The sequence below is a fragment of the Diceros bicornis genome, chromosome X (genome assembly GCF_020826845.1).
Source record: "Diceros bicornis minor isolate mBicDic1 chromosome X, mDicBic1.mat.cur, whole genome shotgun sequence".
Lineage (NCBI taxonomy): Eukaryota > Metazoa > Chordata > Mammalia > Perissodactyla > Rhinocerotidae > Diceros > Diceros bicornis.
In genome coordinates, this window is record NC_080781.1 from 39,112,518 (window position 1) to 39,137,939 (window position 25,422).

A 25,422-nucleotide genomic window follows, 5' to 3' on the forward strand; every position below is an offset into this window, starting at 1 on the left:
AGAGGAGGTTAGAATTTGGGAGATGAGTTAGTGAAACAGGCCAGGTAGACAAAGTTGAGATCCTAAATTACCTAGAGAAAGGACAGTAGGAACGGAGAGAGGGGATAGATTCACAGGCTTTTGGATTGTAAAATGAACTTTGTGAATAGAATGAATGTGGTTTATTGGTGGGGAGGAGGGTGAGAAAAGAAAAATAGGACTACTTTTTGGCTTGGTTAACTGGTGAGATTACTACTATCTAAAATCTTCAGTACCGTCGGAGCATCAGACTCTCCTGTTAAATGCAAGATTCATAGAGTTTCAGGTATTTGTAGTATATGCAACAGGTGAAGGTAATCAGAAGGCATTTGGAAATTCATTCCTGGAGCTTCGGAATAGAAGAATAAGATGAAGAAATTTGATATTTTTCTAGTAGTTTGGCTTGATTTTATTTCTTAATGATATCTCTGCATAAAAATGATTGTCTTCAAAGGTGATTACTAGAGTATGGGATGCTTGGTGGTGCTACAATCAAATTGCTATTCTACCCAAAGATTGGCAACATTATATCAATATCTTGATCATCTCATCATTTAGAATGCAGTTAGTTGCCCAGAATGACTACCTTTGGCTTTGATCTTGTCTAATAAAAGTTTTTAGAAGCTTGAATATTACTTTTACTAGTATTCTCTTTTGTTAGTCTCACCCTCCCTTTGGGTAACAGCTGCCTTTTTAATGTTGCTGCTTACTGCTGCATGCTTGTAGGATACTAGGTCTAAACTTTCCTCAGAAAACCCAAACCATCCTAAATAAAAAATAGCGTTGGCCTCAAGGGATGTGAGAGAGTGGGCAGTGTTCTGATCTTAAACTTACTGGCACTGTACTGCTGTCATTAAAGCATGTTTTCTTTTAAAGTCATGCTATGTCCATGACTACCATTCTGGTCTCTGCCCAGTCTGATTTTTACACAGAGTTGCTACTTGTCACTGTTGAGAGGAGATACTTTTTCCTCTTGCAACTTGGGTCCCTTGGTTGGGGTCCTGCAAATTAACTGACAGTAGATTAACAGGAGAAAGGACAAAGTTTGTTTACACATACATGCTGGAGTTGCTTAGTAATGAGTAACTCACTCAATAGCCAGAGATAAAGGTTTACATATAAACCTAACAAAACAGGGAGGGGGTTTAGGGCTTCATTGGGAAAGTAGGGAAGGTTCTATTGAACTTAACAAAATGGAGTGGGGAGGGGGTCAGGGCTTCATTGGGAAGGTAGAGAAGGTTCTATTGGACTTTTTGATGCTGACGGGCAGCTGAATTCACACTTCCCAGTGTTAAGGGTATTTTCCCAGTCAGTAAATTCCCTTGGAGGGGAGTCTTATGTAGCTGTATTTTCAGGATGCTCTGCTTAAGTTTAGATAATGCTTATTTCTGTGGCTGCTGATTGTTAAGATGTTTTCAGTTTAAAGTAGTTTTCATACCACTTTGGTGGGCTATTAATCGCTTCGTCACTCTGGTGACCATAACATACTAACAGAAGGAGGAAGAAGAGGAAAGGAAGCATTATGCAAAGAAAGCAAAAGCTTTCCTAGAAACCCGGTGGTATAGGCTTGTCTCACTGGCTAGAATTGTGTTACACTGTCAACTTTTTCTCACTGAAAGTAGCCAGGAGAAAAGGGTGTTGGTCAGCTAACAGTGCCTTCCATGGGATTTCATAGATAGATTTAAGAAAATTTGGCAGAGGATCTAATATGAGGTTGCCAACTTCTTATTTCATCTGTGTTGTTCTAAGGCTCACTGTTTTTGTATAATTTAGTTATTACTCTTTTTTTCCAATCCACTTTTATATAGGTATGTTCATGAAAATGGAAGCAGAATGCTCAATGCCCTTTTCTTCAATTCGGAAATAGTCTGGGGAAACTGAGGGAAGCTGAGAAACAGTTGGAAAGAATAAAGCTTGGGGTGTCTCAACTCCAGAGCACTGCAGAGTGCTCCCATCTCACATCTGGGGTTGTACAGTCTAGAGCTCTGATTATGGACCATAGGGCATTCAGGAGTTTCGCTAATAGCTGTGTTGGGGATCAGTGAAAACACCACTATGGACTCGGATATTGGTGAACTGCTAACTTAATGAACCACATCCTTGACGATAACTTTACTGTAGATGTAGTATAAGAGTCTTTTTTTGTGTGTGTGTGAGGAATACCAGCCCTGAGCTAACATCTATTGCCAATCCTCCTCCTTTTTTTCCCTTTTTCTCCCCAAAGCCCCAGAAGATAGTTGTGTGTCATAGTTGCACATCCTTCTAGTTGCTATATGTGGGACGCGGCCTTAGCATGGCCAGAGAAGCGGTGTGTCGGTGCGCACCGGGGATCCAAACCTGAGCCGCCGGTAGTGGAGCGCGCGCACTTAACTGCTAAGCCACGGGCCGGCCCCTGAGAGTCTTAAATATATATTGTTAGTAATCTCATAAAGTTCTAATTTCTTATTTGGGTTTGTGATGGGTACTGTAATACAGTCTAGGTCAGATAGTAAATATTTTAGGCTTCGTAAGCCAGATAGTCTCTCTGTTGCAACTACTTGACTCTACTGTTGGAGCTGTAAGCAATCACAGACAATAAGTGCCTTTGCTCTGGTCATCCTTTTACATAGACCCATGTTTCTCATTGGGGATGCTGTTGGCATTTTTGGTGAGATTGTACATTGGGAGGGAATTTATTCAGAGCATCTATTTCAGGAGCATATAGTCATTCACATCCCCAGGTCATTATTTCCAAAGATGTGTGGTTTAGAACCTCTGGCTGAGATGGCTTGTTTTTCCGTCTCTTTTCCTAGCCATCCTTGAGATATAGTATTCAAGTACTACCTCTTTTTCTGGTCCTTATTATACTTCATTAACTCTTAAATGGTTGTAGCTTGGAATATATTATTATGCACTAATTTCATAATCTTTTGTCATTAGATTGTAAATTCATTGAAGATAGGGATTTTTATCTGTTTTGTTCACTATCGTCTTCCCAGTGACGATAACTCTGCTATGACTTGTAATAGGTGCTCAATAAATGAATTACATTGTTCACTGTTATGGAAAAATGAGACTTAAACTCCTTGCTGAGATTTATAGGCTCCTGGTTAATAGGCACCATGCCTCTAATAGGCACCATACTAATTCTGTGTCACCCAGGGAACTGAGCTTAAATACTAGGGTGATTCAATTTACTAAACCTTAGGGCATCTGCTACATGGAAGGCACTGTGCTAAGTGATAACAGGGGATACACAGATGATTAGCACTCCTGCCTTTGTGGGATTTTTGTCTGATGGGATGGAGTTTAGTCAATACACAGATAACAATGATATAGTAGTTAAGAGTGAGCTCTGTGGAGACCGACCTAGATTCACTTCCTGTGTCTGCTACTTAGTACCTGTCTCTTTGAGTACGTTGATTAATCTCTCTGATCTTCACTTCTTCATTCTGTAAATGAAGCCCACTACCACCTAATAGAGTTGTTAGAACCTTTTAAAAGAAATGATATTAGCATTTTGCATAATATTAAGTTCTTAATATTACGTAATAATGTCATATGATAGAGATATCATGCTAAGGCCAAATTTAGAGGTTGGAAAGATTACCTCTGGTTTGAGGTGAGAGAAGCAGTAGAGCTTCGTGGGAAGATGGCATCTAAAATGAATCTTGAATAATGATAGGATTTATACGGTGGCAGGGATGGGGATAAGATTTCCTAGAGGGGGAAGATGAACTATGAACAAAGTAAGGAAGCTGGGAGAATGCAGGGTGTGTCTTGAAAGCAGAAATGCCCCTCGGTAAACTCATTTTTCCACCACACCCCACACCACCGACTCTGGGCAATTAACCTAAATTGGTGAAAGATGTTGTCTGTTGTTTTTCAACCATACTCCCTTCCCTTCCATCTCCCCTACCTAAGAAAACAGTTGTCTTTCAAATCTAGACTTTCTGGGTAGAATACTTCATGACTCTGAATCAGCTACTCATGCATTCTGAATATCCCTATTCTCCCCACCCCCTATCCCCTACACACAGTAGGTTGCATACTTCTTGAGAGCAGGGGAAGTATATTTTAGTCAGTTTGGTTTGTTCAGTCCTTGAATATTGTCCCTAGTAAATGCTCAGCTTATTTCAGGTGGTCGGGAGTGGGGTGGTAAATGAATGATCCTGGTTAAAACCAGTTTCACCTAAATTTAAAAAATTTTTTAAATATGAACTTTTGAAATAGATGTTGTCTGAGACCTTTGTGAATCTCACATTTGTGAATACCCCTGTAGCGTGTAATTTTCTCATTTGGAAAATTGAGAGTAACGAGGATTTAATGAAATTAAATTTTCATATTGATTACATTTTAAGGTGTACTTAAAAACAGTTGTTTTCAGAAAGGTACTTAGAATTCAAAGGAAATGCACAATATAATCCTAGAACAAATTTTAGTATTAAAAAATAATTGCATGCCAAAAAGTCACCTAGCTGTTTACACTTTGGGCTTTAAACATCACATTCTTTTTCTGCGACCAGTGACTGACAGCAGTTGTGGGATAGGTACTCTAAGTACTCTAGTTCCCTTACACCTAGGGCAAGATGACTCTGAGGAATGTTCCTCACTGTTTACTAGAGATCCCCAGCAGGACTGGGTCCCACTTTCCCAGAGCTGCATAACCAGCCATACTGCACCCTTTATTGGCTTTCTTCCCTTCCCTGCGTCACTTCTCCATTCCTTTACTGGTGTTTCCTAGGGTAGCTTCCCAAATAAACTACTTGTACTAAAACGTTTTGTTTCGGAGTGTGCTTCTGGGGAAATGCAACCTAAGACAGTGTGGTAAGAAGCATTTTAGTAAGAGTTGAAGATTTTCAAGTTTTGGAATATAGGTTTGGAGAAATTTTTAAGGATCAGTGTGAAAGCTTTACTTTTTTTTAAAAGGAAAGCTTTACTAAAACAGATTTGCTTGTTTATTGATAAAACACATAGTAGGTACTCAAATGTCTGCTGTTTTTGAAAAAAGGGAGTAGCTAGCTAGTTCCTATTTGGAGGCCAGAGGTGAGAATGAGTCTGGATAAGCATCTTTCTGTTTTGAACTACAAAAGGAATCACTGAGGTTTAAAGCCCAAAGTGTAAATGGCTAGGTGTCATTCTAGCATGTGATTATTTTTCTTTTAAATACTAAAATTTGTTCTAGGTTTATATTGTGTATTTCCTTTGAATTCTAACTACCTTCCTGACAACATTGAACATAAAATTAAATCTAGTTCAAGAAACAGAAAGAACCAGAGAAAAAATACAGATGTAAGCAAGAGAGAATAGGATAGCATAGTCCAAGTATTTTCTTATCCTTGAATAATAGATTTTTATTTTAGATTTGCCCATAGAATTCTGCTGACAAATTTTTTTGTTTCAGGGCAGGTTTGATTAAAAAGAAACCGGAGAATCTCTCCAAGTTGATTGGATTCTGTGCCATCTGCTCACTCATCATTGTTAATTTGGTGTTTTAAAAATATGTTGTAAATATATTATAACACAAGACAATTGTAATAACTTAAAACATCTTGGATACTATATTTTATATTAATAACATCATATGCATTAGACATAAATGTTTTTCCTAAAAGTCTCTTTTTCCCTTTCTTTACAGAATGCTGCCTTTTTATATGGTCTTGGTTTGGTCTACTTCCATTATAATGCATTTCAGTGGTAAGTTGACATAAAACTAATAACTCCAGTTATTTTCAGTATGTGGCTAATTTTTTGTTTTTGTTTAATACTTTGTATGAAATAAATACAAAATATTTTAATGTCACTAAGCCTCCATTTTTTTCAATAATCTCTTGAAATGATTAGATTGTTCTTTCAGAGATATTGACCCACTTTAGATTATTAGAGTTGTATGTGTTTCTAAAAGAATTTGGTATAAGATTCTGATTAAAGAAGGCTTAGATTAGAAAGCTTCTGGAATTTCTGAGTTACTCATTATGGACTGGTGATCCCTAGGTTATTTGAACTGGGGAATGACTATGCTCTCAAATCTCAAGGTTTGTGAGTAAATGATCTGTGATGACCGACCAGTATTTTTACCTTTTAAGACTTCTAGACAAGATGGACTGCTCCACCTCTCCCACCCCCCAACAAATACATACACACGCGCGTGCGCGCGCCAGTGCTTTCCAGTTTCCAATAACTAGGCACCAGATGACTCTATTTTATAAAATAGGAATAATGGTACCACCTTCAGAGTCAGAGATTAAATATGATAGTAATATATGAGATTTTATGAACTGTAAAGTATAGGGCCCTGTTGTTATGGCCTAGTGCCATTGTTGTTTTTCTGTTTACCAGACAAAACAATAGCATTCTCCAATGGAAAAAACATAGAATTTGAGTTGGAAGATTGGTATTCTGGTCTCAGTCCTGCCACTTAGTTTGATCTTGAGTTAAATAAACTCCCTAGGTCTGTTTTCTCTTTCGTGTGTGTGTGTGCTTTTTTTAAAGTACATTGCAATCACTTGCCTTTTCTACTTTACACGGTTTAGATGATCAAATGAGATAATGTACATTTTGTAAACTGTAAAGCCCTATGTAAACATTTTTTGTTTGAAGCCTATTCACTTTGTCCGAGTCTCTTCTATTCTCCATAACTTTAAGCTGAGTGAGTGCTGTGCGAGTTCACAGGAAGGTTTTGGCCAAAGGTTATAACCCTGTCATATATGTGTTGGGCACCCTGAGTATTTGTTTACAGAGCTTTTAAATATGCATTGGCAGTGATTTGATATGGTTTCCCTAAAGATGAAACTTTAGACATGGATGACTTTTCCTTTTATGCTTTTTCTTCTGTCTTTGCTTTTGGTCTTGTTGGGTTTTGATCATCTATGGAAACACTGCATTGTTAGAGAATATGTGTGTATGTAGAGTATTATAATTATTCAGATCACTCATTTTCTTTGTAAATTATCCATTGCTGTAGAGCAGTCCTAAGCTTAAGCCTCCTGACTTCATGTCCAGTGTATCAATGTAAAACCAAGAATAGATTAGGACTGTTTTAAAATCTCCCAGTTTTCTTGAAGATACTATTCATAGAATTTACACTTCTAAACTTTTAGAACCAGAAGTGGTTTTACAGATAACTTAGTTTTTTCCCTTAATTTTGTAGATGAAGAAAGCAAGGAGTGTGTGTGTATGTGTATGTGTAACTCAGAATTATGTTAACTGTTTAATTAGTGGCAGAAGCAAGCTTATGCTCAGATTCCCCAATCTAATATTTTTTTCCTATTATGCTCTGTTCCCAAGTTTGAAGATTGACAGCTGGTTATTTTTTAATCAGTATTTGTAATTGTTCTCCTGGGCACATTGGTACAATCTTTATGGCCAGCCAGAAATAATTTAGGTGAAACCAAAGGCAGGGAACTCTACGGGTTAGGAATGGACGTGTAAACCTCACACCAGCCTGTTTTCATCTACCTGTTTGATAACTTGTGAGCTCCCTGTAGATTGAAGATACAAACATAAAATCAGTAGTGAGGTGAAGCCATCATCAGTTCAGAATTGGGTTTCTTTAATAATTATGTGATCATGTCAAGTTAGGGGGCTTGTAGCTGTGGAAAATTGTATCATTTGATTCCTTATCTACATATGATTTCTGTATCCTTCAGTTGACCTAAGAAATGAAACTGAATGATGTAAGGACAATGCAATGTCTGAATTAATAAGTGCCCTCTGATCTGTCGATCCTCTCCCGGTCACTACCATTTTCTCATGTCTTGAGTTTCAACTCTAGCTGCTTCCTAAAGTGATATATCTCACACCCTGTCTGAATCCATCCTGGCTGTGTGTTTTCTCTCTTGCTGGTCAAATGTTCTTTTACAAATTCTGTGCCCCAACTTTTGCTTTAACTTACCTTGCTATTTCTTGAACAGCCACAAAATTAGAAAGCATGGAGTAGGTGCTTGGTGAGAGTTTTAGAGTACAGCCTTAACTGATAGGAACTTCCATAGGTTAAAACTGTATTTGTGTTTTATTTGTTTTTTTTTATAGGTAGTATTAATCGCTGGGATCAGGCATTTTTCTTTTTTTTATTTCACACCAAATTCTTTGGGATTTGTTGAAAAAAACATTTCTAGAGAAGAGTGTGGTGTGCCTTTTTTTGTATGTCAGCTCTAAGAATCTGCCTAGGTTGTCTCAGAATGTTCTATCTTTGGTACATTTATAATTTAAGTAAAATTTGATATTTGATAATGGTGTCTGTTGTCATTTGATTAGATTAGGTATTGGTAATAATGTGTGCGACCAACGTGTGTTGGGGTTGGCAACGATGACAATATATTATTAAGAGAAATTTTTCTTTTGGAGTTGTTTTTATTGGTTAGCTTGTAGCTCAGTTATTTGGTCAGTTTTTCCAGTTTCAGTTGCAACCTCTTCTTAGAGGAGACTATGTCAGAAAGTAGTAGAGCAACTGCTAACATCCTCATTGGACTGTGCATGATTATTCAGTTTTACTATTACCTTACTCAGTTATCTGGGACGAAACTTAAAAAAAGATGTCCAGGGGCCGGCCCTGTGGCGTAGCGGTTTAAGTGCGCGCGCTCCACTTGGCCCGGGGTTCATAGGTTTGGATCCCGGGCGCAGACCGACACACCGCTTGTCAAGCCATGCTGTGGCGACGTCCCACATAAAGTAGAGGAAGATGGGCATGGATGTTAGCCCAGGGCCAATCGCCCTCAGCAAAAAGAGGAGGATTGGCACTGGATGTTAGCTCAGGGCTAATATACCTCACCAAAAAAAAAAAAAAAAAAAAAATGTTCAGAAGGCAAAACGAAGACATAGAAGCACAAAGTAAAACACGTGCAGCAAAGAGCTAGAACCAGTCTCTGTAAAGCCATTCCTTTACACATGCGTGAATGCACGCCCATGCCTTCGCTTGTTCTTGTTTATTAAGGTGGCAAATTGCTAAGGTTACCTTGAACTGAGCTTCTTCTTGCCTTTATAGTAAGAAACCTATAAGCTTGGGTGAGAGGAACTGAAATACATACAATAATAAATTATTACAACTTGTAGCCGTATTTCTAAATATATCTCCCTGAAAATCATTATCAGTCCTGTCTCTGTAGCCTATAACCTTTTGTATTCCCATTGATCAATATCAGAATGGTCTTATGGTGGCAAATCTAAGAGACACGTAATTCTGTGCTAGAGGAATATGAGTTTGGAAATTAACCTCCCAAATCTAATTGAAAGGCCTAGTAAGGAAATGTAGTGATTATTGTTTTGTTGACGTCAAAAAGGATTGGGGAATGAGGTGGAGGTGAGTTCAAAATGACTGAAATATTAACATATTACAAGTGAAGTTTTTTGAGGATTCATTTCCCTAGCAGGAATCAAAAGTGTTCTTAGGGGTGTAGGAATCTCTGCTCTCCTGTATAGTCACTGCTTTGGGTGCAAACATAAACCTAATGGAGTTGTGATACCATTGTTCCTGAGGCTGGTCTAGCATGGAGTATGGCAAAAACTTAATAGCTATTTTTGAGCTATTTTAATACAAACTAATGCTCTTAGATCAGAAGTTTAATTTAAGTATAGTTCCATTAAAATAAAACAGTTCATGTTAATGTGTTGAGTTTATTATGTACACTTCTGTTTTGAAAAAACTAGCAGATAACTAAGGCAGTTTTGGTAGAGTTGTGCTTACCAGTGACACATAGATTGCTAGAGAGAATTTGGTAGGGTTTGGACTAATTAAGCTGCGGGGAAATTATGAGTAAAAACATAAAACTTGTAATAGGATAGGGAAAAAAGTATCCCACTCTCTAGAGTGATGAAATGAAGACTGGCTAGAGAGAGCGCCAAAGAGCCAGGAGGTAATATATTAGCAAATGTCAATGTGAATAACCAAGTGTATGATATTTCTAACTTAGCCTCACATTTAAGCTCCTCTCTCCTTCAACCTCAAATGATTCTTCTAGCCTTACTGCTCCCCTAAATATATTCTCTGTGTCAGTCATACTGTATTAACATTTCCCTGAAAACGTCTTGAGCATTTTTTACCTGTGTAACTTTGTTTGTGCCATTTACTCTGTTTGGTCTGCCTTTTCCTTCGATCTCCACCTTTAAAAATCTTATCTTACCCCTGTCTCTTTGATTACTTCATCAGATCTTTCTATTGTCTCATTTAAGAGGAACCTTTAAATTTCCTGGTGTGTATGTGTAGAAGTATATATCTGTTGTGTGTGTATATGTTATTACTGATTTAGAGCTAGAATATTCTCCCTGTTATTAGTATGAAATTGTATGAAATTAGTTCTTTTATCACTTCAGATATCTTCAGACTCAGCTTTATTAGCCTCAGATAACTTAAAGTTTTATTATGTCTTTTTCCAAGTGTACTGAAATTGTGCTAGGGATGTTTAGATAATATCTTTATTTTTACTATAGTTTGGTAAAGTTCTAAAGGAGACTTTTTTAAAATGACTTTCTAGAAATATTGTTAAAAATGACCATTGTTTTAAAATATATTCAGCACATGTGTTTTTCTTAGGTAATACTATTAAGATTTTAGCTTTCTATCATTTCTTTTTTTTTGCGAGGAAGATCAGCCCTGAGCTAACATCCATGCTAATCCTCCTCTCTTTTTTTTGCTGAGGAAGACTGGCTCTGAGCTAACATCTATTGCCAATCCTCCTCCTTTTTTTCCCCAAAGCCCCAGTAGATAGTTGTATGTCATAGTTGCACATCCTTCTAGTTGCTGTATGTGGGACGTGGCCTCAGCATGGCCGGAGAAGTGGTGCGTCAGTGCACGCCCGGGATCTGAACCCCGGGCCGCCAGTAGCGGAGCGCGAGCACTTAACCGCTAAGCCACGGGGCCGGCCCCTATCATTTCATTTTTTAAATTAACAATGGCAAACATTAAATGCAAAAAATTTTTAAACTGAAAATCTATAGAAATAATTTTGGTGATAGAAAAAAACATTTTTTAGGTTTTAAGAAAAAAATGCCAATGATACTCATGCACAGCATGTTTAGTAGAGAATATGCTTTAATATTTGTAAACTGTAAACCATTCCAGGCATTGTATCATAAAAGCATTTTATAGTTTTGGCTAGCCGTTTCTCATGTTCTGAAATTCTCTGTCAATCAGAATACCAAGGTCAGCAGAGGTTGTATGTGTTGGTGTTTTAGTCTAGCTTGTGCTGCAGAGATTGTGTTCTGGCTACATGCAGCTTGGTGAGATATGAATGTGGTAAAACGAAGACCAAAATTAGAATGTAGTTTGAGTAGTACCTATTTTCTCCACACACTCTCCCCCTCCCAACACACACACACACACACACACACACACACACCCTCCCTCCCTCCCTCCCTCTCTCTCTCTCTCTCTCTCTCGCACTCTGTCACTCACTCTCCACACCCCCCCCCTTTCCTTTTTTCTCCCAGGGTTGGAAGAAACTGAAGAAGCACACAGGAGAGAGAGAATGGTAAAAGTTTAGAGAAGAAAATGAGCTTAGATATATTTAGTTAGATGAGGGGAACTGATCAGTAAAGAGACTCTGGAGCTTGCCTTGCGGGCCCCTCCCGCCCCACACACACACAAGAAGTCCAGTCAGCTAACTATAAAAGTGATGGCATCAGTAAGCATCTGTTAAACTTAAACATTTTACTGTATTATTTAGAAAATTAAAAATAAAAGAGAAATGCAGACCTCAAGGAATAGACTACTTGGAAAAACTGGAGATAGGACACTAACAGGTAGAGATTAAAATGATTTGATTATAGAGTGGGCCTAACTACTAGTTAACACTGAGCAAAAATAGTTGGTGTTGAGTTTGGGTGGTGAGTCTTGAAGGTAGTAATAGTGGATTTAGGGTGATGCAGAAGAATGAAAATTTTCCAGGTCAGGAGACCGTGTGAGGAGAAGCAGTGAAGCCAAAGGGGCCAGTATTTGCTTAAAGATATTCCTGAGATAAGCCAGTTCACAGCTGAGGAGGAGCAATATTAGGGCATAACTGGGAACGGAATTGGATAGATACTGCTCACATGCTTAATGCTCACTGCTTAAATGCTACATGGAGATTTGACTTAGAGTATCATGCTTAATAAGCAGTCACAGGAGCCACATGTTTGGGTAAACATAGGCAAGCCACAGCAGAGCAAGGGAAGTCCTTAAGGAGTCTGTTTCAGTAATCTAGTAATAAGATATTGAAGATTGGGTATGTAAGGTCTTGAATTTGAGGGACACTTTGAAACAACGTGGAGAACTTGATGATTAGATATGTATTGGCCACACCTTGTCATGGGCACTTCTTGTTGTTGTTGTTGAGGAAGATTTGCCCTAGGCTAATATCTGTTGCCAATCCTCCTCTTTTTGCTTGAGGAAGATGGGCCCTGAGTTAACATCTGTGCTGGTCTCCCTCTGTTTTGTATGTGGGTCACTGCCACAGCATGGCCACCAACCAGTGGTGTAGGTCCACCCCCAGGAACCGAATCCCGGGCCGCCAAAGTGGAGCGTGCCGAACTTAACCACTAGGCCATGGGGCTGGCCCCCTCATGGGCACTTTTTATAGCCCTTAAAGAGTAAACATAGTGTGTGGCCCAGAATAGTGTGTTGGAACATGTGTTGTTGCTTTTAGGTTAATTGTTTTGTTTTTTATTTCCGGTGAGTTTACATACATAGAGAACTTGTTAAAATGAACCTATGTTTCTTTGCACTCGTGTGACATTGTGAACTAAGTGGGTAAGATGTCTATATTAAAGGCACCTATGGAGTAAAATACATCTATGAATAGTAGGCTTAGGGAAAAGGCTGGAAATAGAAACTGAGACAGAGTAGGAAATATTTCTCCCGAGGGGTTGTTGATGCTCTGTGTTCTCCCTCCCTTTCTCACACACCCTTCCTTAGACCATTGTTCTTTCCTAACTTCTTTTCTTCTTTATTCCTTCTTTTCTTTGCTGTCTTCCACCGCCCTCCTTTTTCTTTCATGTCTTTGACTCAGGCCTTCCTGGGTTTTTTATTGGCACATGTGGACATTGCTTAGTTCTGACCCATTCTGTAAGAGAGTTTTCTGACCCATATCATAAGGTAAGGTTAATTAGGACTTTATGAAGCATTGCCCTCAATTTTTACTATTACAAAATACAATATACTTAGAGAAAAATGCATTAACATAAGTATACACATCTTAACTTGTTATTTATAAAATAAACATTATTAACCATCACTTGGGTCAAGAAAGAAAAAGTTGCTATCAGCCCAGAAGCTTCCAAAAGCCCCTCTGCATACCCTTTCCTAGTTGGCATCATATGGTTTTATTGGCATCATTTATTGCTACAGTTCCCTTCCTAACCCTTTCTGTGTGCCCCGCACCCCGCCATGTGCTTGTTGTATCCTCTCCTACCCTTGCCCCCACCCCCTGGGCCCCTAAAATTGCCTACACAATTGCCTGTTCTATTAGAAAGTGGTAGCACTAGATATGACCAAGAGAATATAGAGGCTGAAGCTGCACCTCTTCCTATTACAAAGGTTTGAGAAAAGTACAAAGAGAACCTCTTAGCAGTATGCAGATGAGTATCTTGAAGTCTGATTGAGAGAAATAGGAAGCTGCCTTTGAATGAGAATGGTAATTTACACCAATTCCTTCTTTGCAGGCCTTTGACTCCCCTCTCCTGCCTATCTACTACAGTCAGCACCCCACCCATTTAAAAAGCCATCTCACACAGAGATGCTGAGCTCCTCTTAAGGAAAAAAGTATTTAACCAGGTGTAAAGATATCTGATGCCAGACCTATTGCCCCTGCCCCTCACAATAAACATTACCTTTTATAACCCTTAATTTTATAATAAACATGTAGATAACCACACACAGTTTTTTTGGGAAATAGATAATGCATGAATCAAAATTAACTTAAAGACATAGGGAGTATTGTTGTACTCTATTTTGTGGTATGATAGTTTGAACTTTTTCTATAAAAGATTGGCTTTTGTTTTGGAATCGTCTTAAGATTCTGAATAGCCAGCCACCTTTAAGATAAGTAGAGGCAGAGAATAGTTGATAAAAAGCTTTGCAAAGAGTATATTAGCTAGTACTTGGGATAACACTTAAATCATGTAGAGAGATTTAAAATGATGCCTAGCATACTGTTATGTCTGATATTGTAATTTTCAAAATTTTAATAATTCATTTTTGAGTAGGTAGTACATTCACATGATCAAATTAAGTGATATAAAAATGTATTCAGTGAAAAATGTCCCTTCCTCACCCTTGTATTTGTTCTCCTAATAATTGAGACCTTTTATTAAAGATAAAATGTGAATTTGGGGCAAAAATAGACTGATAGACCAATGGAAAGCGACATATAGTAGAGAACCCAGAAACAGACCCACACGAATAGGACATTTGATTTAGGACAAAGTGGCACTACAGAGCTATGGTAAGAATAGTCTTTTCTACAAATGATGCAGAGACCTTTGGATATCTATATGGAAAAAAATGAAAACTGACTTCTACCTCACACCGTATAAAAAAAAATAAGGTGCAGATGGATTGTAAACCTAAATCTGAAAGATAAAAATATAAAGTTTTAGAAAGAGAACTTATTTTTATGGAGTACACTAGAAACAGGATTAATCTCTCCTCCCTTAAAATCAAAACCATCCTATCTGCCCCACCCCTCTCCCCCCTAGGAAATTCCAGAAACAATGAAATCAGTTATTTACATTGATAATTTTATTAAGCTATAAAAATATTATTTGAATAATTGAGAATAAATTCAGCTGATCTTTCTTTTCTCCTTTTATATTAAATGAGATTACACACATTCAATTATATAAAAGACCCAGGTTCCCCTTCCCAGTCTTTTTTTTTTAAACTATTTATTCACATCATTTTTATAAAACTGGCATTTCCTTCAAAACAGTATTGCATAAAACAGAAGTTTTACTGTGCTACCAAGCAAGAATTCATGCAAGTGTTAAAAAGTTAAGATATCTCATGTCTATATTCTTTCAGGGCAATTAAAGCATTTCAGGAGGTGCTTTATGTTGATCCCAGCTTTTGTCGAGCCAAGGAAATTCATTTACGACTTGGGCTTATGTTCAAAGTGAACACAGACTATGAGTCTAGTTTAAAGGTAGGTTGTTGGGTTTTTTTTAAGATACAATGTTTCATTTTTGTGTTTTTTGGGGGGGGGGCTGTTGTTAAATATTAGAGCATTGAGAAATGTTGGAATTTATGTTGGCGCTTCAAAAGAAAATTTAAGTGAAAGAACTGTTTATCAGCTATGAGCTAGAAGATACATCAGGTTGGGTTTCAGGGTACAAAGTAGTTATGATACCAAGACGTAGATAACTAATTACACCATGAAACTTTTTTTTTTTGAGTTTTAATTGAGATCTGTCATCAGGAAAGGGTGAAGGTTTCAGTCTCAGTTTAGACATCTAAATCACTCCACTAAAAGTGATTGGGCACCATAGAGGTCAGAAGCAGCTGCTTAATGATGCTGTATCTGTGACTGAATCATTGACCATTTATTTGCATGGGTCTCACTAAAATTTTGTCCACCTCTACCAGCAGGGCACAGTCTCATATCTAAATTATTAAAAAATGTGTTCTCTGAAAGTCATTTGAACTGCTGGTTTGTGAGTATAAACATTATTGGGAAAAGATAATACATTGTTGGTTAAATATTTTACTTTCTATGGAAATTTGATATTTCTTAAATTTTTCATTGAGTTTCTTGTGCTGTCTGTGCCATCACTTTATAGGTCTCACTGAGCTTTTCATGAATATAGTGCTTCCTTGCATGACAAAAGCATTGCTTTTTGAAAGAATTAGAAGTTCTAGGAAACAGCTTAAGTTTTTGTGAATTTGTGAGTTTTTATAATGGTTGCCATGTTCTAAGTATCTCCATTGCAGATTATCTTGATTCTGAAAGGTCGAGAGGGAGATAAAGAATGATAAAGAAGGACTTTACAGTAGGTTGTAATTTGAATTCACTAATAAGGTACTACTGAAGGTTTTTTAAAAACTGTGTTTGAGTGCCTAATTGTTCTAGAGTTTTAAAGTAGACAGTTATGCAAATATGGTTTCTATCTTTCGTGAGTTTATAAAGAACAATGCTGATAGTATGAAAAAGAGACATACAACTAAAACCAGTAGATTGTGAACTATTTAGATCACACAGTGGTCAAAGGTAAGTGCAGTTTGAGGAATAGGCCTGAGGGTAAATGTAAGTGGTGTGGAGGAAAGGGATGCCTGGAAGTTAGCAGTTTTTCTCAAGCTTAGAGCAGCATTTCTCCAACTATACTATGGGATGTGAGTGGATTTGAAATGGAAAATAAGTTCAGGTGTGCCACCTTGCATATTTTATCCTCCTCTTGGACATTTACAGTGTTTATTAGCTAACAAAACTTGTAAAATGTCTTATAATACAAAATAAACTTATTTGAGCATTTTACAGTATTGTCACAACGTGCGCATTATATGTTGCAGAAGTGTTTGTGGTAGCAGTTGGTAAATTTTGCTCAGGAAATATATTTGAGTGGAAAAAAGTAATCAGATATGTCCCAAATTATGGAATGTGGCTATCTGAATATCAGTACAGTGATATCTTAATTCTATGGATGCAAAGCTCTGTTTCCATGAAGGTGCCAATATTTAAAATTCCCTTTAATCAGGGGAAGCAATGTTGGACAGTGTTCCATAGCTAATTGAAAGTGTTTCTGCTTCAACAGAAACCTTCCTGTATACAGCTTTTATTTGTTCAGGTGTAAAGGCTAACAAACCTTCAGGTCATAGGGATTTTAGCAAAATTGCCTTATGTAAGTGCAGTCTTTTTGTTTTCGGCCTTTCTTCCATTTATTTAAAATATTTGATATCATTCTGATGTTTATTTCATTTGAATGAACATAGAAAAGAGTTTTAGGAGTCCTTGATATTTCTCTTCCCCATAATGAGCAGGTTTCCTTTGATTTTGATCTCATTTTGACATTGGCTTTTTAAGGCTTCTCTCTCCAGTATTGCTTGTCTATTTTCAGGAGAATTGTAGGCATCAACATTTTTAGTTGAGGAGGTATTTCAGTATATTACTATAAGTGCTTAGCATTTAGTATAAATGAAGGTAGGAATCAGAAGGAATGATACACCCCTCTTCCCTTAGGTGGCCTCCAATTTTCCTAAAGTGGACTGGCTAGTACTTTAGCTTTATATGGATAGATGTGGAACCTCTGATGACTTTTCCACTACATGACACTGTTTCCTACCACCATGTATTGGTATAGATGCTTTGGGCTGCAACCTTAGAAACTCCAACTCAAGCTGGTTAAAATAACAACAACAACAAAAATAGCTCGTACAAGGTAAAGTCCAGCCTTCTGGATTGGTTTATTCAACTGATCCAGGATTTCATTAAGGATTCATTTTCTTCTCTGTTCTATGTTGGCTTGTTCTTAAGGCTGTTTGCCAGATGCAATCAAAATGAGATGATTCCCTTTTCGTGCTCATATAGAAAGACATTATAGAGTAGTGGCATAGGTACTTAGTATAGTACTGGCATATAATAAGTGCTCAGTAAATATCTGATTATCATTTCATAGAGGAGAAAGATCCAGACTTCTGTTCATCTCTTCGAGAATACTTCACATCTCATTGGCCAGAAATAGGCCACATGGCCATTCTCAATTCATTCCTTATCACAGATGGGGTTACTCTTAGACCAGTTATGCCCAGTTTTTGAGCAGGGCTCAGTTCTCTAAATGCACTGTTCCTTTCTAATGGAGGAGTGAGGGGTGGGTAAAATGAGTATTTTCGTATAGGGGCAGTATGAACAATCTGTCCATTGCAGATCAGATCTTCTCTACCTCATTTCCTTTCCCTCTGCCTGAAGAGGGATACAGCATATACAGTATGTTTTAGATGGTAAAATATTTAAATAAAATACAGTTTATTTTCATAATAGATTCCTTCTTTTCACCCACACAGGAAATGCATTCCAGGGCCTCCTGTTTTATTTCTATCTCTGGTAATAAGTTTTTTCCCAAAATGTACCTCTGAAACAGATTCATTCTGTTTTGGTACTGTGTAAACAGCTTTCAGAGCAGGCAGATTTGGTTTTAAAATTTGACCCTGCCCCCTAACTAATTGTGTAACCTTAGGCAAGATGCCTAACTCTTCTGATCCTCTTTGTGTCTGTAGAACTGGAATAACTGAACCTACTCCACAAGATTGTTGTGAAGATTAAATAATTATATATATATGAAAATATCTGACAAGATTTTTCAGCCCTTCTGTTTTAGTTCTCAGTTTATCTACCGTATCTAAAACACCTCTAATTGGGGGCCAGTATAGATATTGTTTATGAATTCCACTTTCCTGTCCTAGAATTTAATACTTGTATTTTTGTCACTCTGCCCATCCTCAGAAATGTGAAGTTAATGCTCAGCTTACTTTTCAGTCATGTGGTGTTATTTTTCCGTCATGTGTTTAGTGAGTGGTGGAGGCACCGGTTCTTAATTTATTAACTAGTTTAATATTATCTGAGCCAGAGTCCATTCCAGGGTGATATTTCTACGTGATCTTTTGTGATTATTTTTCTTCCCTGCTTCAGATAATATCCCCCCAGGTGGGTTTGGTTGCCTATTTAACTCCATATAATTAATTCAGAATTTTATTTCATTACTTTTTAATGATATTAATGCTAATTGCTTACATTTGTTATATTTTTGAGGTAATGTACTATCATTACTTCAATAAAGGTACACTAATTTTGACAAATAGTTTTATATAATGCCTCTAATTTTTACGTCCTGGCAGACTTAAAATTATTTCCTTCATGTGAAGCTAATAAATGCAAAATAAGATGTAATAACACCCATATTCTTCAGTCAGTGCCAATGCATCTATTTAATTTAATGAAGATTATATAGAAATTCTCTCTAATATTTACTTATTTAAGTTTCCCTAAAATATGTCAACATTCAAACATTTTTGGATTTTTAAAGGTAGAGAGAGTGACTTTTTTATGGGAACCTGGGATAATTGGCTGGGATACATATATATAAGTCCTCTTATAATTTGATATTTGAAAATGATAAGTGCTGATTGAAGGGGTTAATATGAAAGAGTTAGGAAGATCAGAATTACAGAGATAATTTAAAGGAAATGGGTTGAACTCAAACGAGACTTGTGTGTTAGCTTGGCATTTTACCAGGTGCTTGGTGTTTCTTGAATGACAGATAAATGAAATAGAAGAGGCTGTAAAATGATAAAATGCCTCTCATGGGATGATCTGGCTGGAAACATTGGAAAAAAAAAAGAGAGGCTGGTTTTATTTATCATCTCTTAACAGGATTTTTTTCTCTACAAACTGCCAGTGCAGTTGTTTTCTCCAGTGCCCCCCATTCACCAGTTCCTTCAGCTTGTCTCCCCTCTGCTGTTAACACCTGACATGAAACTTTTCAGTGAAGTAGCATTTCTACTTTCTGTTTACCTTACTCTTCTCCAGGAACTCCTTCATTTCCAGGTGTCTAATTTGATCTTATACCCTTTATAGACTGGGAAATTTTATTGTCATATATTTTGTACCAAGATATTAAGGCAGAAGGAATAAGTAAAGGCATGATGATATATATGTCCTTTTAGAAACCACTTTTGGAATCTGAAATGCCTCCTGTCTTTTATTATTTTATTTATTAGTGTAGAATGCATAAGCCATTTTTTCATTTAATTAACATACTGTGAACTCTATGTATTATAGAAATACTTGCTGAGAATTTGAATACTGGCTATTAAATTAATTTTAACCATGCCTTAAGTTTGTAAAATATCTGTAATATTTCTTTGTTGAAGCTTTAACAGTATATTTTTATTAGTTCAGTTGTCTGAAGATAATGAAAGTTGCTATTATTTCTCCATACCTGCCCCTGCCATATTTCTTTCATGATGCTCAATAACTTAACTCTTCCAGTTGGCATTTTGAAAATTCTGGTCTTGTTAAATTTTTTTGTGTGTGTGAGGAAGATTAGCCCTGAGCTAACATCTGTTGCCAATCCTCCTCTTTTTGTGGAAAATTGGCCCTGGGCTAACATCCATACCCATCTTCCTCTACTTTATATGTGGGATGCCTGCCACAGCATGACTTGATAAGCAGTGCATAGGTCCATGCCTGGGATCCGAACCTGCGAACCCCAGGCCACCGAAGTGGAGCATGGGAAGTTAACTACTACACCACTGGGCCAGCCCCAGTCTTGTTAAATTTTTTATCAAGATGTAATTGACATACAGTGTCATGTAAGTTTAAAGTGTACAACGTGTTGATTTGATACATTTATATATTGCAGTATGATTACCACTGTAGCATTAGCTAACACCTCTATCACGTCACATAATTATCATTTCTTTTTTTGGTGAGAACAGTTAAGATCTAGTCTCTTAGCAACTTTGAAGTTTATAATACAGTATTGTTGACTGTAATCTCTATGCTGTGCATTAGATCTCCAGGACTTTTTTATCTACTAGTTGCAAATTTGTACCTTTAAACAACATCTCCCCAATTCCCATTTTGGAGTGGAACTCGGTTTCACCTGAGTGTAACATCACTGTTCCTTTTGGCAGAGGATGGTCATTGCTGTTTATTTTGTCTTCTGTCTGCTTTTCCTCATTTGTGCACAAAAATATTTCCCCTGCTCTTTCCTTTTTCCCCTACTCATCAACTTGTACTTTACTTTTTAATCTTTCCTAGATATTTTTCTCTGGTATGAGGTGATCTCCTAATTGGTTTATCTAGCCACTTAATAATGCCTTCTTCACTTCACTCTGCCTGCCAGTTTTGTTTTTCCATTTGATATTTACTTCTGGCTTGAGTTCTGTTACATGCCTTAAAGTGTGAAGAAGTATAAATAGCCGAAGTACTTCAGTTCCTCCAAAATACGTGTTTGAAAAAGACATGACTGCTCATAGATGTGCAGTAATGATCCTCTCTGATACTGAGGAGTTAGGGTGAGACCAGGTTTCCCGTGTCAGTTTTCTCTCCTCAAATATATTTTAACTATAAGAAGTCATTTCTAATCAAAAAGCATTTTTTGGTGTTTACCCATAACTACTTCAATTTGTGGTTGTAAATATTACGTCTTCAAATGCAGCTTTATGAAGCATTCAGTGTATCTCATGTCACATTTTCTAAAAAAGGTTATGTTCCCAAACAGCATATTACAGTGTGAATTGTTGCATTGTCCCCCTTATAAAATATATATCATGTTTACTTTGTTATTTGTGTACATATCAGTCTTATTTTGATATGAATACAAATTGTACACTAGATTTAAAGAACAACCCATGTTCTGATCATTTGTGTACACAGATTAGACATATACTAGAACCAGTGTTTAAAAATTTCTAATCAGTTGCATACCTACACTTTTATAAAATACAATAGAAATGAGGAGTTGGGAGAGTAGGTAGGACAAAGTTACAGGAAAAAAGATGAGCAAGATGAGTAGCATAAATGGATTCTCATAGAATGGATGCATGGATGGATGGATGAAAGGTAATAACATCCTAGAGATCTTGAGTTAGTAAGGAAGTTATGTGGCAAGAGATTTTCCATTTATTGGCTAGAATCAATTTTCTATTAACTAAAGGAGGGGATAAAGAAAGTAGCAGCAGGTTTTGGGATTGGGAGGAGAAAAGGCTCTGAATGGAGATGGGTCATTTGGGAGTAGATTGAGTTGGAGGTACCCAAGGGATATCAGATGTTGGTATAGACAGATACAAGTCTGGAGCTGAAAAGAAGGGCTAGGAATAAGATTTTGAACATCTTCAAACACTTTTGTCAAAGAAGTTTTTGGAAGAGACCAAATGTAGCCTCTTTTTTGAGTGAAGATTGCCAGGATCCGTTAGCTGTTAGTCATTGGTGTGCAGTAGAGTCCCTCCTTGAGTATTACAAAGAGAATTGGAAGAACTGAATTTGAGGGCTTTGAGAGAACCTCAGTCAGATAAGCTTGGCCAGCCAATGTGACTCACAAGCCCTACCAAAACTTACCAGATTTCAGTTCTATATCTTATTTTCGGAGACCAAATCCATAAAGTAAGTACAATCATGTCCTAAGACATTTTCCTAGTTTCATCCATTTATCATAGACTGTTAAGTTTAGGAATGAAGTTTGTTGATTTTAAAGCATACTTTCAGAATTGTGGCAATCTGTAACAATGAAAAAGAAAAAATAATTTGACTTGCAAGAGTACCTGACATACCTTCCCTTTTCCCACTTAAACGGTCCGTCAAACCCCATTTCATAAGGGCTGTGTAAAAATAACTTAAGTTGTTTCCTCAGCCTGCAGTACCTCTTTTCTTTCTTCTCTCATCTGTATCTTTTGGATTCCGTTATAGAATTGTCTTTTAAACTTCTATTAGAGCATTAATTTCAGTGGCCTTCACATCAGTGAGTATTCAGTTCTGTAGATGCATAGCCATAGTAGAGTGCCTGGTATAGGGTAAAAGCTGGTTGCCAACATTTTATTCCTAAAAGACTTTGTCTACCCTAATTGAATATAGACAGCAGTATCGACTACACGCACCTTGTCTGCATAGTCTGAAATAAGGTTTTTAGGGGTCAGCACACAATTCAAAAACTTTAAAATATTGGCATTTAACCCTGGCTATGCATTGGAAAAATTTCTAGAAGCTTTTATCTGGTTCATAGAGTGTCACCTAAAACCCACTGAGTCAGAACATCCAAGATTGGATCTAGAATCCCAACATTGGTCCAAATTAATAATTTATACATACAAACATTATTTGTCAATTACAAAAAGTTATCTCATTGCTTGTCTTCACGATTGGGAATAGAGTTGAAAGGTTCTATGATTGAAAAGATTCACGAGATAATCACAGACTATACGGCTAGAAGTAAAAGAATTCAAAAGGAAATCAAGTCTTGAAACTTGAGTTTTACGTGTTAATTACATGAATATAGATTTACCCCCTCCAAGTAGAAATCAAATTCTTTAGTCTATATGAAACAAAATGATATAAAGTTATTTTGAAATATTGAATGAATTAAAAGCTTTTAAAACAAAAGGTGACTTTGGTGATAAAGATGTCAACAGGAATTATAAAGAACCAAATTTTGTTGTTCAATTGGACCAGAAGTGCTCTATGAAAAGAAAATCACTGTAACATTAAAAAAATGTCTTAGGTAAATCTTGCTTGGGAATTAATTTTCTGTAGAATGCTTTCTACCTTGAAGTTTGTATGTAGTCTTTGAACTACAGAAGCCTCTACTGCATGATAACTATTTCATACAGCAGTCATCAGTTTCAGTACTGCGATCTTTCTGTGTGAGGTGCAGATGTTTCCTAGCTGCCTCTGTTGGTTGCAGGGGTGGGTGCTGGCTATTTTATCATGATATTTTCAGGTTTGGGGGCTGATTATCATAATTGATAGTCATGGCTGCTGATTTATACGTTAATAGATATATATCTTTTGCATCTGGTTTAGATACTAGAAATGAAATTGTGAAGGTCATGTCATCGCCACCCCAGTCTCTCATCTCTCTTTAGTTTACTGAAAGGTATATCATTGTTTTTCTTTATATGAGGTGGTTTTGTGTGGCTCTTCTTAGTTTCTTATACTTAGTAATTATTCTGTAAGTTCTTTTATTCTCATATGCATGTTTTTGAAGATGTCCTCTAGGTGAGTATTTTTTCTGTATCATTGCTATTTGGAAATGCTTAGTATTTCGTGATGTGGGTTCGAAATGGTGCATCAGCGACTTCATTGCTGCTTTTAAGATTGATTAATAAGTATATAAAACATAGTCCAGAACTGCTTCTGCCAGGTTTCATTGCAGGACCTTGAATATTGATAGTTGAAATGTAGGATGGCAATTCAAATTATGCATCTCCTGCTCTTTGTGGAATTTCAGTGTAATAGTAAAACTAAAATACTGCCATCTTGAAGGCTGTTTCTTTGCATGTCAGTTTGTATCCTTTGATGGCTCAGTTAGGAAAAGTCTATCTTCTCTTATCTAAATATTAATTTATGTCAGCAGGATAGATTAGACTTAGAAATGTAGTACATCTGAATGTGTGGTTGCTGTGCTGCTCTTTTTGTCTAGAGGAGAGCAATTGGTTATAAAGCATGCTTTGCTTTTGTAGTACTCACTTTTTAAAATAGTCTGTTTTCTATTGCTATGGTAGCACACTAAAGGGATTTTGGAGGACATACAATCTACGTAGTAGGCCAAGGGAAAATAAAAGCAGTACTCCAAATGTTCAGATGTTGGGGTTTTTTTTCATTCAGTCAACCATGGCAAATAATTTTTCACTTTTGTTGACCATTATATCCCTAGTGTCTGCATTGTCCTAAGGGCATTATAGGCTCTTGATAAATATTTGTTGAGTGGATTAAATATTTAAGGGTCATAGTCATTTTTTAGTAGTTTGCTCAATTAGAATATTACAATCCTTAATATTAAGAGTACTGCATACATAGGCTAGCCTAATTATGCATGCATGTAACAGACATTCGTGAATGAATGTAATAGCTACTGTGTTCATACCAAATGATGCCTTCTAATCTTTCTTTCCTTGTAACACTGGATACCTGACATGAGTTTATTTTTGTTAATTGAGTGTTCTGGTTGACCAAGTACAGTTTTGTTTATTCTGTGTTGAATTATAGTACTGAAAGCTTGCTGATGATTATTTCTCTTGATAAAGTAAGTTCTTTTGGGGCTTACATCTAGAAGTTGTCATTATACATATCAATTTTTAGTTTGTCTAGCAGTTATAAAAAACTCTTGGGGCCGGCTCCGTGGCCGAGTTGTTCAAATTCCGCTCGCTCAGCTTCGTTGGCCCAGGTTCGCGGATTCGGATCCCAGGCGTGGACCTACTCCATGCATCAGCCATGCTGTAGAGGCATCCCACATACAAAGTAGAGGAAGATTGGCACAGATGTTGGCTCAGGGCTAATCTTCCTCAAGCAAAAAAAAGAGGAGGATTGGCAACGGATGTTAGGGCAAATCTTCCTCACCAGTATATATATGTATATATATTTATATATATGTGTAAACTCTTTAGGTATTTGGATTGTGGCTAGAAACGAGCTTATTGTGGTCATTTTTTTTTTTTAATGAGTTTGTACTTTAATGGGTTTGTTGGTTATTTTTAATGCTAAAATTTTGTGGTGGCTCAGAAAATTTGAATGTACATTTGTGAAAGTATTTTTTAGAAGAGTTCAAAGAGATTTACGTTTTTTGTCTTAAAGATTTTATACCAACTCTAGTACTTGTTTGTCTTCTCTTACTTATATACCAGGGTTAATGTTGATAAAATAGATGTCAGATGTCACCCAGTGTTCTTGATTTGCGTTCTTAAAAATTAGTTGTATGTTGAATTTGGGGCTGGCTTATATGATATTATTGTAAGTGGATGCTGTAAACTAT

The 25,422-nt window shown here is 36.8% G+C and overlaps 1 protein-coding gene across 14 annotated transcripts in view; it reads left to right on the plus strand.

The window, feature by feature from the left end:
• Positions 1–25,422, plus strand: part of KDM6A (lysine demethylase 6A) — a 200,495-nt gene that overhangs the window by 97,202 nt on the left and 77,871 nt on the right. For all 14 annotated transcript variants that reach the window (XM_058535698.1, XM_058535699.1, XM_058535700.1 and 11 more), the window contains exons 5-6: positions 5,636–5,694; positions 14,990–15,110. In XM_058535698.1, the coding sequence (XP_058391681.1) occupies positions 5,636–5,694; positions 14,990–15,110 (180 nt within the window). The remainder of the gene's footprint in view (positions 1–5,635; positions 5,695–14,989; positions 15,111–25,422) is intronic.